Consider the following 18,861-nt stretch of genomic DNA (forward strand, 5'->3'; position numbering starts at 1 on the left):
ATGAACTTGCTTGACAATGGTTTGACAGTCATCTTTGTGTTAGTGTGGTACCGAGAAATTGCTGCTATAGAAAAGGTGTATCCCCCACAGTGGCCTGGATAGCTCTMTAGTGAGCAGCTAAGTTACTGTCAGAGTCCATACACCATGCAAGGTGGCCTGAATATAACCCTTCATCTATAATGCAGGAACACTAACAAACCTCTGCAAGACTATGGGGAGATGTTCAGATCCCAATGAAGAGGACAACATGACTACTTTTATAGGCAAAGATGTACTGTGCTATATACAACATAAGGGACACTTGGTTTTAGAGGAGTTTGCCACCTGCAAGAACTTGCTCCTGATGAAACATCCAAAGTTAAAAAAGGGATGTAAAAGTTAGCAGGAGTACACCCTGGCACCTACAGCAGCATTTTTACATAGATCGTGCTGTGTTCCAGCATAGCTGTTTCCACATGGCACTGTATTTTATAATTTCCTTTTGAAGTTGACTGCTATCACATATATGTATTATACAACAAAGACATACACAAGGATGAATTATTGCCTGTTCTTTGTTGTACATGCTTTCCCAAACATCTGGGGATTTATTTATATAGCATTTAGTCTTCCTCAGAAGAGAATCTTTGCCTGGAAAAACAGTATATGCAGCAGCTACAAAAAATAAGGAGAAACAGARCAGTGTGGCTAATAATGAGAACACCAACAGCAAAAATGTACAGGGTTTTGTCACAGTAATCCTGAGGCTGATGAAAAGGTGGGATGAAATTTGGCAGATACACAGAAAAAACCCAGTAGTTCCCAAGAATGAACCAGAGAAAGAGGAAAAGGCTGAGGGTTAGATGGATGTAGTACTTGTGAGCATTCTGCCTCCAGGGATACTCGTCGTCATCATCATCATCAATCACAACAGACTTGGAAAGCAGCTGCCTCATCCTGGTTGAGTCRTACAGCAGGAGAGTCACCTGGAGGCATTGGGAGAGAAAATGGAAGAGGTGAAGTGGCTGCAGAGTCTGAACACCTTCTGGCCACTGCCAATCTTTGGGCCAAATAAAATTGGGTGTGGGAAATCATGGAGGAGAAAGCTAAGTAGCYACAAATGAGGCAGGTACTCCTGGATAATAATGCATTTTTTTCCTTGTAGTTTACTCACTGGAGAGGCCAGAAATGGGGAAAAATTGCTGATGGAAAGGCATGAGAACAGATTGTGTAGGGAGATGGCAGCAGCTCCCACGCAGGAGACGTTTAAGAACAGATTAGAGTAACTGCTAAATGACTTAAGTAGTGTAGTTCCTGCCTTGTAGTGGGTAGATTTGTCTCTCCTAACTKTATTTTTCCATGGTTATAAAGTTGAATCATCGTATATCAAATTATGAAGCATATAGACTATGACTTAAACCTCAAAGAAATTGCTTTAGATGCTTGCAACATACTGTTGTCAAGTTTTCTTCAGTTAAGTGCCATTTTCTCAGATTGCTCCACTCCGGTCTTCAGTCAAAACTAGCAGAGAAATAAGTGGAATACCATGATGCCAGGTGGTTAGGAAGCTCTGGTATACAAGGAAATGCAGTAGGACTCATCAGCAATGCTTGGATTTCTTGCTCAGTCTTGGCAATACAAAGAGCATGGGTAGATTGGGGTTCTCAGTCGTGTTCTCTTTCAGAGTTATATTCTGTGCTCATTTTTCTGCTTGAAATGAAAAAGAGCACCTCTCGTTTTACACTCTTCTTTCTCCAGAATACTGGGCAAGGAAAACCTGTTTGGGTACATGTTCTGTCAGGTCTAAAATCTTTTAGTCCATGTCTCTCATTTTCAATAGGAAAAGCTTAGCAAGAAAATCCAGAGATTTATCTTACGCTTCCTTGTAAGACTGTTTCATTATCTATAAATAATTAAATATTTGTTCATAAAACCAACTGTTTTTCTAGCCCAAATGTTKGTACCAATTTTTGAAAAACACAGTTTAAAGTCCAAGCACCAACAGGCAAAAAAAATATGGTGTTTCTGCTGATATCTCGCATGCAGCTGAGCACTCAAACCGATTGGCTTGCTCAAACCATCTTCTTCTCAGGTGAATATTTATTTTATACAGACTCRTGAGACACAGGAGGGATAAACCTTCCTGGCCAGTGGGACTGAGGTTTCTGCATAGGGATTCCTGTGGCTGGACTTGAAGCCTGCTGCAGCTTATCAGCTCATTTAGATTTCAGCTCAGCACACAGGCAGCTGCCTGTACTCACATTTCATCAAGCTCAGCAATGGGAATAGGGTTAAATGGCAGATGAGTATTGGGTTTGAGGCAGTCAGAGAAAACTCCCAGGTAGATTTATGGATTTCAACTGCATCTAACTAGTTTACAGAAAGTGTATTTAATTTTTATGGATATTGCCTTGCCAAGCTGTGATTGAAGAAATTGCTGGCAATCACATTGTTACTAGCTGCTGAATGCACATTTATGGGGCAGCATGACATGAATTCAACAAGCCTCTCTGAGTGCTCTGGAATGGTTCAATTGCCTCAGTTAACCTTTGCTCAGTTACCATTGTTTTTTAAAAGACTGGAGGTGGTAAAGAAATAGGTGAAGAGCCAACAAACTGCACAGATCTGGGCTAGAATGACTTCCCACTAGATTATGTCCATCACAGGACAGAATCTGTTCAGACTTCATCCTGCACCCACTCTCTGACCTTTTAACTTACACAGCTCAAGTAAGTGAACTGCTTGATGAAGTCAGTGCAGTCCAATGAACATGACAGAGGGCAGAGTTGAGACAGGCAAGAGATGTGAATTTACCTACAGACCAAGTGCTGAGGTGGCACGTGTGCGAGGCTAATCAGGATCTGACCAAATGCATTGCCAGACTGCAAAATAAACAGTCCTGCCATCAACTGAAGTAAAATTCAAACCATTATTTGACGTCAGCATGAATATTAACTGATCCATGTGCTACCTTATTTATAGTGAGTAAAACTGACTTTAAACCAGAAATAGCTAAGAACTGGTCAACACTTTTTGTGAAAGATTCAACCCACAGCATCAAAATTTCCTTTCAGWTCTGCTCTAATCTTTTCTAAACTGTTATTAAATGAACCTTTGATTATACAGATAAGTCCATTGGTGTGATCAAATGACGAAGCATTTGCCAGTAGAACTCACAACATAGCAAATTCCTTGTAATAGGATTAAGTCCTTTTTTTTTTGTTTCATTTTCTTATTTACTGAACAAAGGTCATTGGAGGGCATGATTCATATCCCAGTGATGTACTGTGGTTTGATTGGTCTACCAGTGTGAAAGAGTGCAGTGGAAGCAGAGACCTRCAGAGGAGTATTCTTTCCTCTTTCTTTCAGTCCTGACAAAGAGAAGAGGCTAGAAATGTGTCAAGGCTATGCTCCCTGGCAGCCAGCTAACATCATCTGCAAAGGGACTGTCAGAAAAGGGTGATCCTTTATTTTAGAGTCAATGCAGAATTGTAGTTTATAGTGGCCAGGGTATATCACAGATATGAGGGTGTCTCTACTTTTCAAGCTGCCAGACTCTGGCTCAGCAAAGATATAAGTGAGCACAGTCCACTAGAAGACAGGTAGTTGTGGTTAGAAAATACTGCACCTARATTAATAAGCCCTGCTGTGGTGCAGGGATATATTTACTCTGGAAGGAAGTGATTCTGCTGCAGAGTYATTTACTTCTGCCAAAGTCTGAGTGGGGAAGCACTATGTACAAGGACTATGTACAAACACCTGTAGTTGTATAGTATTACCAAAGCAAGGAGAGTAACTCAACTTTTTGTCCTGTGTGTGTGAAAACAGAGAAAGATTTGTCATCCTTGGAAGACCGCTTGTGGAAAAAGTACCCATTTACACCAGGCATCCATGTTTCCCTGAGTAGGAATGGTAGCACAGATGCTGTGATGTAGGAGAAAGTCACACCACAATGTGTTGGACAATGCTGAGCTCATTRGCAACTCACTTGACTGACGGGTGCTTTTGGTGTGGAAACTAGCACAGTCCAACCCTGGTAGCTCTCCAGTACTGTGTGCATGTGGTTGTCCGGAGCTATCATCTCTTAACTAGCAAGTCAAAGTCAAGTCACAAAAAATAGTTTTCACACACAGAAGGCACATTACCTTTAAACTGCCAATCACGCCACCCACCAACAGATATAAGGGAATCAGTGGCTGAACTGGGCAATCTTCCAAAAACTTCATTCCTGAATAGTGAAAATGAACGTGAGTTATCTTAAGTGATCAGATATTGCAGCAAGCTCTACAGTGAAAACTACAGATGACGTAAGCGAAGTGTAGTGCTCACACCCAAGACTGGTGTCCAGTGTGTGATGAAATGGTGGCTGAATTAAAAGGGGTTTGCAGCTCCCACTACAGGAGTGAGGGCCATGAAGCAAAAGGCAGGAGAAGGAAGAGACAGAGCAAAGGCAACAACAACATTACTGTTTACTGGCATTTCTGATTGGAGACACATGTAGAGGTCATTAGCTTCAGTCACTGCTTTTCGTTAAATGAACCACTGACTCAGTTGGACAGGAAGTTTTCATCAGCAGTAGAAAATTCACTGAGAATCAAAACTGTGAAAAGAAGCAATTCTGATAAGCTTCTCCCAGGATTTTCCTGCTCATTAGTTCCTATGAGCATGACATGCTCGTGAGTCAGATGACTGGAAACTTGGGAGCCATGGGAGCACCTGGAACTGTTTAAGCTTTCCAGGCAACTGATAGGGAACTGTAGAAACTCAAGTTTCCAAGCTGTTTGGGTTGCTGGAGGATAAAAGCATTGGTTGCTATGGGGCTGGGGATCCTGGCAACCCTCAAATGTACTGCAAGAAAGGGAAAGCTGGGTAAGTTTTAGGGAAGAGATTATATGACTGTGTGAGGATGTTGCTGGCAGTAGACTGAAGCTTGTGATACAGGTCTGTGGTAGTGAAACTCATCTGTCCAAATATAGATGTCTGCAATGCAGGCATCCATATGTGAACTAGTTTTCTAGACTCTGTAGTCAACAGGGAGAAATAGATACTTGTAAAATTCAATTCATTTATCCTAACATAGGCATTTGAAATGGGTCAAGTGAATTGGTCCCTGAAAGTGCCTCTGTCTCTCCATAGCTATATCTAGACATGAATCTAAGACAGCCAGCTGTAGGTCCTTATAACTGGGATGAATCCCCTGCCCAAATCTTTTACCCAATGGGATCTTTAGAAAATTTAAACAGTTCACTACACTGTAATTTTGTTGTTATTGATCCCATGTTTCAGGGCTTTGACTGATCAGYTACAGAGGATAGAAATATTTTCTGTTTTCTTCTAGCTGTTGAAACRGTTTTCAAAAAGTTTTTTTGACTTTTCTCTGAATAATTGGAGTTGCCTTGTTGCAGGATACCAGAAGGAATGTCCTGGTCTCAAGTGCTAAGCATCTTTCAGGTGGAATRTTTTGCCTCCATTTTCAGAACTAAACTGAATAGGAGGAATCAGAAAAGAGGTAACAGAGGATTTTGGTTTGGAGGGGTTTTTTTTTTTTTGTTGTTGTTGTTGTTTTGGGTGGATTTTGTCTTTTGTTTTGCTTTCCCTTTTCTGTAGCTGTARTCCTCTTCTGCTTTTCAATTTGCCCACCAAATCCACTGCCATTTCTGGTCCAGAACATTGCTGATGTCCTGAACCTCTCCTGAACCTCTCCTGCACACTTTGCATACCATAATACAGGTGTTCTGGATTGTGGTTGCTTGCCTACAGGTCTGACTTTTGTCACAGGACACAGAGCAGTGTTTTGTGGTCCACAGTTCTGTGATCCCCTGTGTGTAAGGGCTGTCTTCTATACTAAGTATTTGTTACCACCCTTTTCATAAATGAAAAAGTCCTCACTTAGAGGATCTGGACTCTCTCTCCTTTTGTCCCCATTACAAAGCTGTAATTATTTCTCCAATTTGCCACTATGTAATGCTGAGACCGGCTCAGACCCGCCTTTACAGGGGAGGGCAGCAGGGAATTTGGGAAATTGTCACAAATTGCATAATTTTCATCAGAAAGCTGCTTCCAGGGTTTTCAGAGTCTTTGGCCATCTAATAACCTGCCACAAAAGCAGCTGACCAGGGATCACTGGGAATATATTTCAGTTTAAGAACCTAGGTAATTTCTGTTTCCAGTGTGTTATTGAGATTTCAGTTTGAGGGGGAAAAAATCAAGAAAATAGCCTTTCTTCTTTTTCTCATGGAGCTATGTTTCTCTTTCCCCGACAAATCTAATAAGGAGTCCTTTCATATATATAACATGACAGCAATCAGTCTGGGGAAGGGTTTGAATGACAGTGGCATTTTGTAGGTTTTGRGAGAATACTGCAGACAGATACGACAGCAAAAGAGTAGGTCAAAGCGGGTGAAACAGTAGTAACTTTAAAAATACGCCCCAAGGTGTGAATAGGAAATATGGACCTACAGTTGATAGACGGACACTGGTATTTGTTACAGTGAAATCAGTGACTGTGCCAATCAGTTCTCACACAGCGTGTGTTTGATTTATCTGGGAACACCAAACCTAGTAGGAAAGCATCAGTGCTCTTCTTTCCTATAAGCAAGCAACATGTTTTCCTTTGATTGCTAGAGGTGGGATATATGGACCATGAGAGATAAAAGCTCTGCTTCTACTGCAGTGCTCCCTGCAAGCCAGAGCAATCTGTGGCTCAKAGTGAAGAGCAATTGAATCTGACCACAACACAGACCAGCTCAGGAGCCCAAATGAATGCACCAAAGATCTTGCAAGATCAGACACAGCAGCTGCATGATGACACATGATGACTACGGCTGCCATCACGTAGCACAGACCTCAGTCAAACCCTGACTGTGGGCATTACTCTTAGATTTAGGTACTGCAGAGAATTTATCCCAAAGGAATTGCTTTTGGTCACCATTTTGTCAGGAAGCGTATCAGCAAATCAGAGGACTGGATGAAGGGCTGAAATGCAAGGAAAGATTGTGCTAAACAACTGCTAAAGCACAAGACTGTTCCCACCTAAAGGCACGGAAGAGGAGAATGGTCTTCAGACAACTCTCAGGAGCACTTGAGAGTTGAGGAATTATTTGGTGTAGATATGAGTGTGAGGAGTATAGGGGGTTAAATTTGAACAGGAGGAAATTTAGACTGCTTATTGAGAAAAATATGTCATCAGCTTTCAAATGTAATGTGGCTACCCTTGGGGACTTCTGTATATAAAGGTACTCTGGACAACATACAAAAATGTGTTATTGGGAATAATCCTTCACTGTCCTGGAAACTAAAAAAAAAAAAATTTAAAAAAAAATTTAAAAAAATTCTATATCTTTGGAGTGTTAAGCAAAAAAAAAAAAAAAGATCATCTCTGCCAGTAAAAGTGCTAAACAATCTGTGGCTTAATGATGTCACAAGTCTGCAGCTTGGAAAATATGCTGAGTCCTTTTCATGAATCTTGAATTATGCTGTGATTTACAGCGTTATTGAATTTTAAGAGTGTATAATGCTGGCGTGTAATTATTAGCAGGGGTGCTTGTTACTCATCTCTGGGTTTTAGCTAGTATTGTATCTCACAGTTTTCCTCTGTAGGAAGCAAGAGCCAAAATGACTGGAGGCATATCAGCAAGTCTTTTCTGAGATCATGGTAACAGATTATTATCAGAAAATCATAGGCTTTTGCTTGGATAATAAATATCTGCATTTTCCTTGACATTTCATTTTCCTAAAAATGCCTTTGCTGATACGGAGCTGCAGGAAACTAATATCCTCTGACAACACTACATTACAGTGACATTATCTCTTAATTTCTCTAAGTTGTGAGGAAAAAAAAAAGGGCTCAGTATCTGATGCAGGAGGTACCCAGAGCTCCAGGTTAATATCTTACCATACACTTTCCACTTCTCATTGATCTGAAAGATATTATGAAATATTCCTGAGAAATRGTATTTATAACTGGTCAGATTCCAGCCCTGGATTCATTTCCAGAAGGCTGGATGCYATGGAAGCCATGCCACATTTTGAATTATACCTTCCCATTCCTATTTCACAGCTCTGGCTTATTCAGCCTGGGGAAGAGCTAAAGCTTGAATCTTCTTAAGGGATAAATRGCAATCTTAAGTCATGGATAAGTATAAGAGCTGAAGTGTTGAGATGTAACAGTTCAGAYGATTTCCCTACTTCCTAATTATTCCTTAATCCCTCATTAGAACTCCCTAATTCCTAATTAGGGCATCCTAATCAGAATCCCACCATAGTYGTCAGTGGTACTTTGAAGGCCCCGGATTAAGGGAACAGCACCAACCTTTAGCYGAATACTTATTTTGTGGGTTTGGGTAACTGTCCATGCCAATGGGCCAGRTGTCCCAACTGCCTTAAAAGTCACCTCATCTCAAGGCAGACACCTACAGAGGGTGTGGGACTCTCGCTGCCAGGAACATCCCTTTCTCTGAACAGCCTGCGAGAACAACAAATGGCGCTCAGCTCCACTGCAGATGCACCCAGCCCAAGTCTAAGTGAGATGCATCTTGCCCACAGCAACTGAATGTAGAGTTCATTTGGACCATCTTTCATGAATATCGAGGCAGAAGGTGAGCTTTTTAAAGACAAGGGCTCCTGAGGACTTTGAATTCAAAGTGATCTGGATACACTGACAAAAGGCATTCAAAACCTACAAGATGAAAACCCATAGAGCTGAACACTGCGTGTAGGGGAGGAAACTTCAATSTAAATAAAAATGAGATATATCTGATAGGGAGCAGCACTATCAAAAACCATCTGGGCTTACAATGCATCATAAACTATACTGGAGGAAATGAGTTGGTGCAGAGAGACCATGTTTCATTTTGAGGTGTGTTTACAGAAATGCTGCTTGTTAAAGAGAGGAGCTAATTACTCGGCACTGCTCATTTCTCAGGTCTCAGCTGGAGGCCTGTATTACATCTTCCTTTTTTTTTCTAAGGAAAAATACTTACATTGGCCAAAGGCCAAAGAAGGGAGGCAAAAATGAAAAAAAAAAAAAAAACCACCAAAAAAAACCCAAAAAAAAAGCTCCAAAAACAGTGACCTGTGAGGTCAGGATGAAAGAAATAGGTTTTTAAGACCTCTAGGGGAAAAAAAGAGAATATGGAGCAGGGTTATAATAGCAGCCTCCAAACAGTTCAAAGGATCTCTTGAGTAGGACAATGACCACAGTGGCAGGACAGTGCCCACTGTTTTTGTGACCACAGTGGGCAGGACAGTCTGTAATCTGTTTCATTTGCCATTAGGAAGATTTAGGTTGGATACAGGGAAAAATACTTTGTCTGTTTGAGCAATAAAATGTTGAAATAGGCTCTTTGGGAAGCCATGGAATTTCCTTGAGCAAGGGCAAGTCAGACATCTGTCAGGCATGCCATGAGCATGCGTGCCTGTCTGAAAGCGGAGGTGGACTGGTGACTGTCCTGATGTTCCTTGAGTGGCCTCACAGCCCATATGGAGGATGTGAAAGGTCCAAAGGGAGCAAGGAAGTGTTAAGAAAAAATAAAAATCTATGTTAATGGTAAGGGCAAGGTGATGCTCAAGAAAAGAGGGGGGCTTATGCAGTTTAAAAATGTACAAAATTTTGCAGCTCAAAGGATTTTCCTTTCTTAAATATTTGATCTTGAAATTCCACTCACAAATGCAGCCTTTAAGGGGTTATACACAGACAGTTTAGCCAAAAATCAGGTCTGACTTCCAAAAAGGTGGAGAAATAGTAGCCTACAGCTTCTCTTTTTCCCTTCCAGCACTATCCTTCTACGATTTTTTGCAGTGTAGTTAATACAGAGGGATCCTGATTAATTAAATCTTCTCATGTGTCAGATTCTGAGCTCCTTCCCCCAGACAAAGCTGATTTTTGAGGTAAAACACACTGGAGGGATTTTTATGATAAAGATAAAGCGGGTCAGAATTCAAGTACTTTTTCCTCCCTGCTAGGGAGTGTGGGCTGGRATTCTGTCTGAAGCTAAAGTACCAACACAGAGGCTTAACAGTTAAACTCTGAATTTTCCAGCTCCTTTCTTCCACCAGGTGTGTTAACCTGCCACACAGTGCCAGGAAATTTCTATTTTCAAATTGCTTTAGTRGTCAACTTACCTATAAAAGTCATGGACAGTGGTAAGGCAAGGAAAGCGAGGAGCCCAAAAATAAAGCATGCTGTGAATGAGAAAAGGAAGACTGTTATTTGGGATAGTTCAATTTTAGAGACCAGCATTTCCATCCAGTTCTTTACAGATGCTCTGTATCCACATAGTTGTGCAGCAAAAATGCAGTGCACTTGATGGGATGGACTTGATGCACTCTGTGGTACAGCATCTGCAATGGTGGGACCAGCATATGGTTTGTCATTTCCAGGCTGCAATGAGACACAAAGTGCTTTTGCAGCCACCATTTGCAGTTTGTCTTGTTGCAAGGACAAGCATTCAGCCACTGCTGCCTTGTCCTGCATCCTCTTCAGAGGTACTGCCAAGCGCCTGTGTAGTAACGAGTAATTTTGCATCAGCTAATCCATAGCAACTGATGAGCCGTATCTGTTTGCTGAGCAAATAGCAGCTTYAATGCCATTTCACTTATTTTTCAGTGATAGCTAAATAAACTGTCTTTATTACTGATGCGGATAGTTTCTGGCTGATCTACCTCTCTGACCCAGCTTGGCTCATGAACACAAACAGCAGCCCTTCTGCAAGGACTGGGATTTGTCATTTGGATAGATCAGCTTAAGCTGCATGAAGGGATGCTCTTAGGGGTGCACACAGACTGTCCTTGCAGGTGAGTGGGCCTGAGGTGCTTGCCTACTCCCTGGAGAGCTGCTGGTGTATCTGAGCTCTGATATTTTCCCAGCACAGCCTGATGCTGCCGAGGATGAATGCTCAGCTTCACAGAAAGTGAGGGACACTAGTGTCAAGAACAGTGTGAGCAGCCTGGCTTACAAGAGCTGCCACCTCTGTGCCTAATCATGAGCACTTGGCAACATCAAAGTGGAACGCTACCCTGCCAAATGAGAGTGAAATATAATGAGGACATTCTGTGGCGAGTGTCCCTGCAGAGCGCTTCCACAAATGGCTCAGACTGCAAAGTGGGAGCCTGAGGATGCCCAAGGGCAGGTGGGCATAGATTGCAGAGGGGCTGAGAAGAGCATGGAGAAGAAAAGGAATAGGATGTCTCCTTGGAGGCTTGTGAAAAAATTATCTCGGAGCAAGCATTCAGAGTTGGGTTTGGACCAGCCCTTCTGCAGGCAAACTGTGTCACGCAGCTCCCCATGCCAGAGAACCGCAACCTCTGCAAGGTGCATGGCGTCCTTCCGGCCGTTCGGGAGCAGGGACACTGCCAGCACCCTGCGGACAGTGCCACTCTGGGAAATTCTATAGCACTGCCCAAATATCACCCTCAGGCTGCCTTAGGGAGAAAGGGCAGCATCATTGCCTYTTTCACAGAAGGGGAAACAGAGAGAGGACATAGGAGCAGTATCAAAATTCAGGGCAGATCCACCAGGCTTTCTGCCTTGCAACACTTTTCATGGGAACACACCATCCCCCACATACTGCTCGTGTTTTCTCCGCAGAGAACCAGGATCTTACACTTCAGTGCTTGAAAGACATCTTTCTCAGAAGTAGCATGCTTGTCATCTCTATGAATTGGTAGAGACTGAGGGTATTTTTAAGCTGAAGAAAATACTTCTGTTCTTTTGTGCAGCCCCCTCCTCCTTTCCCTGTCAGCCAGTCTCTCTCTCTCTCTCCCTCTCTCTCTCTCAATTTTGCTCAGTCTATCTGAGCAAATTTCTTTGCTATCTCTTGAATGCTGCACACTACAGAAATTCTTCCTCTGCTTGAATAGTGTCCTACACTTGACTAAGCTCTTTCAACCACTGCCTGCCTCTCATTAGAACAACTCAGCCTAGAGCCTCCCTTTTCACCACGTCACATTTTGTGCTAGCTCCTYTTGCTATTACCTTTCCTAGACTACTCTCTCATATTCAGAAGCGATGGTATTGTAGCTGAGTTGGGCTTCCAACYTCATTTGTGGGCAAATAGTGCCCACAGGCTGGGCAACTCAGCTGGGGCCCAAAGGGGTGCAGTTCAGGTCTGCAGGCGTTGGACGACTGCCTGRTGTTGCCAGAAGTCATCGCAGCGCAGCTCTCGGAGCCGCGTCACTCCTCTGCCTGCGGTTTCGTAGCTGTCTCCTGTCGCTGCCCTTGCTGCAAGGGAAGTGCTSAGGAGCTCAGAGGGAGGAGGAGGAGGTGGAGGAGGCATTATGTCATTTCTTAATTGTGCAGCGCCTGGTCTGCCTGAGCCCGGGAACGGACGCTGTAGTGAGCTCTGGAAAAGGCTCAGGGGTCTCATGCACATGCGAGACTGCACATCTGGCATTCAGGTGTCGTGTTTGCTCGAGTCTGACATCTACCCAACAGCCCGATTTCGGAGGGGAGAAATGGGAGGTAGAGACCGCTCAGCGCTCAAGAGAAAAAAATAATGGTTCATTAATTCCGCTCCCAAAGCAGTCGCTGGGAATGTTGCTCATTATCTCCCCATTCAGCTACAGCTCTTAGGTCTCGAATTGGAGGGGCAGATGCATAGTCTGGGAAGSCTTCCAGACCCATGTTTAACAAAGTGAGACTCTTCAACAATTGCCTACACGACTGGCAGGGCTGTGCAGACACTCTCAGCGTCGCTAGCAGCACTAAAGACTGATTTCCCCAAATGTGGGGGGCTGTCACAGAAATGCTGCTCAGCTGGGATACGCACATTCTCTGCCTGRTTTTGTCTGGGCTGTGCTGCCCCGCTCTGGTCCGACGACAAATTGCTCCCGAAAATGGAACTTGCCGCAGAGCAGAGCAGCGCAGCAGAGAGGACGCTGCTGTGTGGGCAGGTGCTCTTGTGGGGTTAGTGGTATTTTTATGTCGCTGATAYCGCCTCATGGGCTGGTCAGAGAAGCCCCTGGACCCATTCCTGGAACAAGTAGCAGAAAAGGGCTGGTAGTCTCTAAAAACACAACGCAGTGAGGGAAGTGTTTGTAGGCATGGCTCGAAAGAATTCTGCTCTGTGAAGCTGGTGTTCGAGAATCAGGCAGGAGAGCCCACTGCTCTCTACGCAATGGTGAAGTCCTGCTGTGGGAATCCTAACGAGCCGGGAAATGGATGAAGGGAAGAGCTCGTGTCTGGGGTCACAACAGAGGAAGAAGRGAACAAGTGTCTGAATATCTTCCGCGTTCCGTGAAATCTGTCACAAAAATCAGATCAGTGGGTGCAGGGTTTGTGTCCCCTGCCCATTAGTACAGTCAGCTGACACAAATCTGCTGTTTAGCGGAGTTCCTCTTGCCGGGGTCTCCCCACAGAAGGAAACGCGCTTGAAATCACTGTTGACGTTTCGGCTGTGCGTCGTGGTCTCTCTTCTGCCTGATGACTGAGCCTTTCCATCTTCCACGGCCCTGCCCTGCAGCTCTCCTCCCTGTCCTCTGCCACTCCCTGGTCATCTGTCCCCACTTACGTGCATCAGGGCACACAGCCTGTTGTCCTCTGGCAGTTGTTTGGCATCTGGAGGCAGTATTGGGTGGGACACCAATTCACTTGTGAGCTCCTCTGACTTTATTTTGCTGCCGCGGATTTTCCGAGCCCTTGGAAGTTTCAGATCAGCTCAGGCTGTTCCTATTTACTTTAAATAGGGAGAAAAGTTTCTTTCTTTTCAGATAGGAAGAGTCTTCAGAGGATTTTCAGAAGTGATTTATGAATAAAAATCTCAACCTACCTACTCTTGTTAGTAGTRTGCTCATAAAGCTGTAGTGCAAGCTGCTCAGTAGAGTGTGTGACAAGCTCTCTGATAATAAATACAGTAATAAATGAAGTGTTGGTTACTTTACCATTATTCCCAAGTGCTATTTGTTCTGTAGTCTGTCAAGTACTGGATAAAAAAGGAATTATTTTTTATTTTTTATGAGATGCTACCAGCTTCCAAACAAATTCTGCAGTTACCCCAGGGTTTATCAGCATGAACAAGCTGAGGAGCAAAACTCTGTGTGTAAATTCACAGTATGCCCTTTGGACACCTTGTGGAAATGCTGCTCTGGAGGGGGCTGACTCCCAGCAGTCCGAGTGTTAGGAAATTTGGGTCAAATTCAGTTGGCAGGGCCCCTGGCCTGCTGATGCCCTGAGGCAAGTGCAGATGGTAGTGCAGTAACATAAGCAGTGTCACAGTGTGCTGCACTGCAGCACGGGTGCTGTAACAGGCTGTAGTGCAGAGGGGAGCAGGTATTTTCATCCATGTTTTATTCCTTCATGTATCTGCAGGAATCCCCTGCAGCACTGACAGGCACTTGGAGAAAGGGAAGAATGCAGCCGTGAGGGTGTTGTTGTGGCAAAGGAAGTCTCAATGGATCTTTCTGAAGAACCAGCCCCAGTAAGGTGATACAGACCAGGGATGTGTCTGTCCATGGTTTTGGTAGCTGTGGATACTTGCTGTGCTTCTGTGCTTTTGAGTTGMAGGAAAATGTCACTGTCCCAGATGGAACACGCAGAAAAGATTTGAACGAAGTAGCATGAAGGAAAGGAATTAAATCCATTCAGCTTGGCCAGCCAACACCAAATGAGAGAAATTACCAGCAAGGTTTGAACACTCAAAACCAGACCTGTGAGTGATCCCAAGAGTAGAGACATGAGATGAACTTAAGCAAAACCAAAGACCACTCTGTTCATGAGGCTAAATGCCATAGCAAGGAGATATATTGATGGAATAGTCTCTGGGCACAAATGGAGGAATCCCATCCCTGGGGTGATTTAATCCCTTGACCAAACTGGATACTCAGAAGCTGGAGGATTCAGGGTAAGGAACAGCCATTCCCATGGAGGTCTCTAGTTCCAGTGCAAAGCCACCATACAAGGCAGGGGAAGTGTGAGAAAAGTGACCGAATCGAAGCTCCTGGTCACCAGCTGATTGCTATGTCCTATCACTCTTTGCTTAGGCAAGGTTGAATTCTGCATAATAGAACTTTTGTGCCCAGATATCAGCATCACATCACCAAAAATTTAAGTCATAGGTGTAGTTTTTTGGGGGGTTGAGCAATTTTGCAGAGTGTCTCRTCTGAATTTTATATTTTTCCTCTAGCTACTAAACTACAGTTATGCTATGGTCTAGATTCTGGATTTGGCCCCTTGTGAATCGTTTCCAGAGGTACTTTTAAAACAATATTCATTGTTTTATAGGCATTACATATAGAGCTATTCAGTTTGCTTTGCAGTAGATCCAAGATAGTGGATTAGCCTTTTTTATTTTGGTCAGTTAATTGAAGACTGAACTTGAATTGCTACACTGAGAACGAACAGATGCTCCACAGGTGGGTTGGCTCTTGGGAGTTATTTAAATATCAGGAGACCACAGKTAGAAATGTAGGTTTGTGCTGAAAAGCTCTTTGAAAAATATATGCAGGATGATGAGAAAAAGTGAAATTAAGCATCATTGCACTTCATGAGGACTTGCATTTTAATGAACATAAAATCAATTTAGAATGCACTAGCTGATCCATAGCTAAAGCTAAGCTGATTTTGAACTTAAATATGATGAAAACTCAAAGATACTTTCCTGGAATGGTATTTCTGAGTTGCCTTAATCATGGGTAACTTTTCAGGTACCCAAGAGGGTGCTTCTGGTGTGGCAGAGCATAGGTAAGCTCAGAATTATTCCCAATCTTTCAAAAAAAAAATTCAGAAGGATTAATTATTTTATCTGCCATCATTGAAGTTCCAGTGGTAATTTAATAACAGGGAACAGTGACATTTTGTTTTCAACCACGAGGAACAGAAATCAGAGAAAATACCACTTCTGAATTTATAAATTGTGATGTTCACCAATGGGTCCATATGCYCCCTGCATGTCCTTTCTGCAGGATGTGAGGGGTCCCACAGGGGCCAGCTGGGTCCCAATTCCACTCCCAGGCACTTGTCAGGGTGTAATGAGAGTGCCACATGCTCTGCACCCCTTGCTTTCTGTCACCTCGAAGTCCTCCTTTCCCCTGGGGCAATGATGAGCATGAAAAAGTGGGCCAGAAAATTTCCTCTCCTTCCCTACCTGTGCCAGGTTTCTGCAGGGAGGCCTGGATTGATCTTTCTGTCTCCATGGCCTGATTTTCTCTGGTGGTTTTTAAGGCACCAGGAGTTGAAATGTTTAATCTTTAATAAAAGTTCATTCTGAGCTTTGAGAGCCTTTCAAGCAAAGCAAAGATCAGGAATGTAGAAGACTCCAAGGTAACACCCCAGACTAGCAAATGCAGCAATTAGTGTCGGTAAAGTATCAGTTATGATGAATGGTCAAGAGGTTTGCTGCTTCTTGTATTTGAGTGGAATTAGAAATTGCTRCTGCCCAGAAGTGAAAGCAAAAGGCACAGGAGATGCAGTCAGCAGGACTAAGCTGCTTTAAAMCCCATGGAATTTAACCTCCTGCCAAGGACTCTGCTTCCCAGTTCTTACAAAAACCCACCTCTGAAGTGTATTTCTCCTGTGCCTCTGTGCAGCTCGCACAGCCTCAGCCCAGGTCAGCTTTCTGCTGCATTGCTCTTCACAGAGCAAGAGCCAGCCTGCTCAAGCAGTTGCCAGCTCATCATGGCCTTCGGTGTCCCTCACCCTGGCTGGGAASAACCCGTTCCTTTAAAGCCTAAATGAGCCCAGGCTGTTGTGCAAAAGGCCTCTGGCCAGGTAACTGGGCTTCCAACCCCCACTRGGTGTCTGCCTGTGGGGGATATCCYCACCCKCAGTGGCCCTGGTGCCAGGGAGCAGGCAAGCAGAGGGAAGGATGCCCTGTCCCAAATCTCACTGAGTGAAAGGGGGGATATTCCTGACTGTGCCCTGTACCCAGACTTGTGTCCCTGTGCCACCACACAGGCTGGCAGCAGTTTTGCTGGGCAGAAATTGCTCCTAGGAGAGTTTGTTCCCAGGGTGGCTGTGCTGCTCTTTACCAGGTTTTCCCTGTGGATGCTTCTGCTGCACTATGTGTGAGGCAACATTTCAAAGAGGAGGCAAAACCACTGTTTTGCTTAGGCTCTGTTGCAGCCCATCTTTAGGTACGTGGTGGTGTTTRTTTGAAGTTTTATGCTGGTTGCTACACTTCAAATACTTTAGCAGGCATCTGCTGTTTGGGTAGAGTTACTGTTGCACACTCCATCAGCACCCAAAACTGTCTAGGAAAGAAAATTTCGGTGGAAGATTCAGGAGGGASTTGGTACCACCTTGATTCCTTTATACACTTGGCTTAGCACAGGGCTGCTTAAACTCATCAGGCGATTGCTGCCAGAGCTGCCTTACCATTGCTGGCGATTTTCGAAATGCACCGGTGGCAGGCTTTCTCCAGGCCAGCTGCCATTGTGGGGACCCTTCTGGGGTGTCTGTGGAGACAGAGAAATCAATGTGGCTGTGAGAAGTGTCTTTGCCTTACCCAGTATCAGAGTACTCACACAGGCTGGCAGGCTTTTGCTACCCTCACAAACCCAGCCAGCAGCCTGGCATTCCCAGAGGCAGGTATGTCTTCCAGCACCTCCAGCCTTGCCTGCTGGTGAAGATGCTTGAACTCTGGGGGAGAAGTTCAATGGAGGCTGGGGGAGAAGTATTAATGCCATTTTCCTGAAAACTTTGAAAGGTTCTATCTTGACTTCAACTGGGGTTGGGGCAGAACAAAGTGTATTTAACTGTTCCAGGAAAGCCCAGTCAAACAGGTGAGGTTCGCTGCACAAACCTCAGCAAAAATGGATTAGTGAGCAAAAATGAATTAAAGGAAAAAAGGAGGAGAGAGGATGAAAATAGTTTTAAGATCAAGGAGGATTCTGAAGAAGAATATTGAATAAAAACTGCAAACCACTGGGAGCCCAGAACAACATGCCTTTGACAGAAAAGTAGCTGGACTAGAAAGTAACTCCTTGTAAAGAAGAATTTTTACAAAGTGGGGTGAGCGATGAGCAAGCAGCCAGGCATCTGAGGCCAGGCCTCAGACAGCAGCAGATAGCTGAGTAGCATCCAGCATCAATGGGAGTGTGGACAGCTCACACAAACACAAACACAAACACACACTCCAAACCTCTGGCCAGGATCACCACAAGTCTGCCACCAGCAGCAGCAGTGTGACAGAAGAAGGTGTGTGTGAGGGAGGCCTGGATAAAGGAAGCTGCATTCCTGCACACTCCTCAAAACAGCCTTTGGATTTCCCAGTGGTTAAAGAGCAGGATTTTAAGCTCAGCCCCATCGTGTTCTGAGTTGACAWGCAATCCACCCTAGGGCTTTCACATGCACTGCTGTCCCCAGCTTGGCCGGGAGCCTATGAGGGACCACAGGGCCCCAGGCATGTGTTGAAGATAAAGACAGACTTGTTAAACTACCTGATACCTGGCCATACCCCATTCCAAAGTCTGTCCCAGCCCTACTAGTCATGGCTGAACAGAGGTGGCCGCCTCCAAGGCTAGACTGGACTCTCTGTATCCATGGGGTAGGGAACGGGGTTTGTTCCTTGCACAATGGCATTGCAGATTCTGTTTCCTGGCAGCAACAGAGGCARGTGTGGTTTTACCTGTGGGTGAGTGACCAGGCAAATATCAGGGACTGAGGCATTCACAGACATCCCAGCAGGTCAGTGACCCTTGTAGGTAGCAGCCAGCCACCACCATACATGTCCAGGTTTCTAGTGTGCCTCATCTCCTCACACATCTCATGAAATTTAGCTCTCCTTTTCCAACCCTCCTCTCCATATCCCAGAGGACATTTGCATCAGTACTGAACGATGGACTGGAATGGAAATTACAGATGAGTGCCTGACCTCTGCTGGGTGCATGTGTCTCATACCAGCCACCAAACCTTCTCCAGCAGAGCAGATACTGTGCCTTTGGCCTACA

The 18,861-nt window shown here is 44.4% G+C and overlaps 1 protein-coding gene across 1 annotated transcript in view; it reads right to left on the reverse strand.

The window, feature by feature from the left end:
• Positions 1 to 187: 187 nt before the first annotated feature.
• The window catches only part of TMEM272 (transmembrane protein 272), a 20,783-nt gene continuing 2,109 nt past the window's right edge, over positions 188 to 18,861 (reverse strand). Inside the window, exons 2-5 of the mRNA XM_057367401.1 lie at positions 17,288 to 17,367; positions 10,102 to 10,161; positions 4,125 to 4,207; positions 188 to 965 (exon numbers count right to left, since the gene is read on the reverse strand). Coding sequence (XP_057223384.1) covers positions 603 to 965; positions 4,125 to 4,207; positions 10,102 to 10,161; positions 17,288 to 17,345 — 564 coding nt within the window. The 5' untranslated portion in view covers positions 17,346 to 17,367 and the 3' untranslated portion in view covers positions 188 to 602. The remainder of the gene's footprint in view (positions 966 to 4,124; positions 4,208 to 10,101; positions 10,162 to 17,287; positions 17,368 to 18,861) is intronic.

The sequence above is a fragment of the Malurus melanocephalus genome, unplaced genomic scaffold (genome assembly GCF_030028575.1).
Source record: "Malurus melanocephalus ecotype Western Australia unplaced genomic scaffold, MMel_1.1 scaffold_78, whole genome shotgun sequence".
NCBI lineage: Eukaryota > Metazoa > Chordata > Aves > Passeriformes > Maluridae > Malurus > Malurus melanocephalus.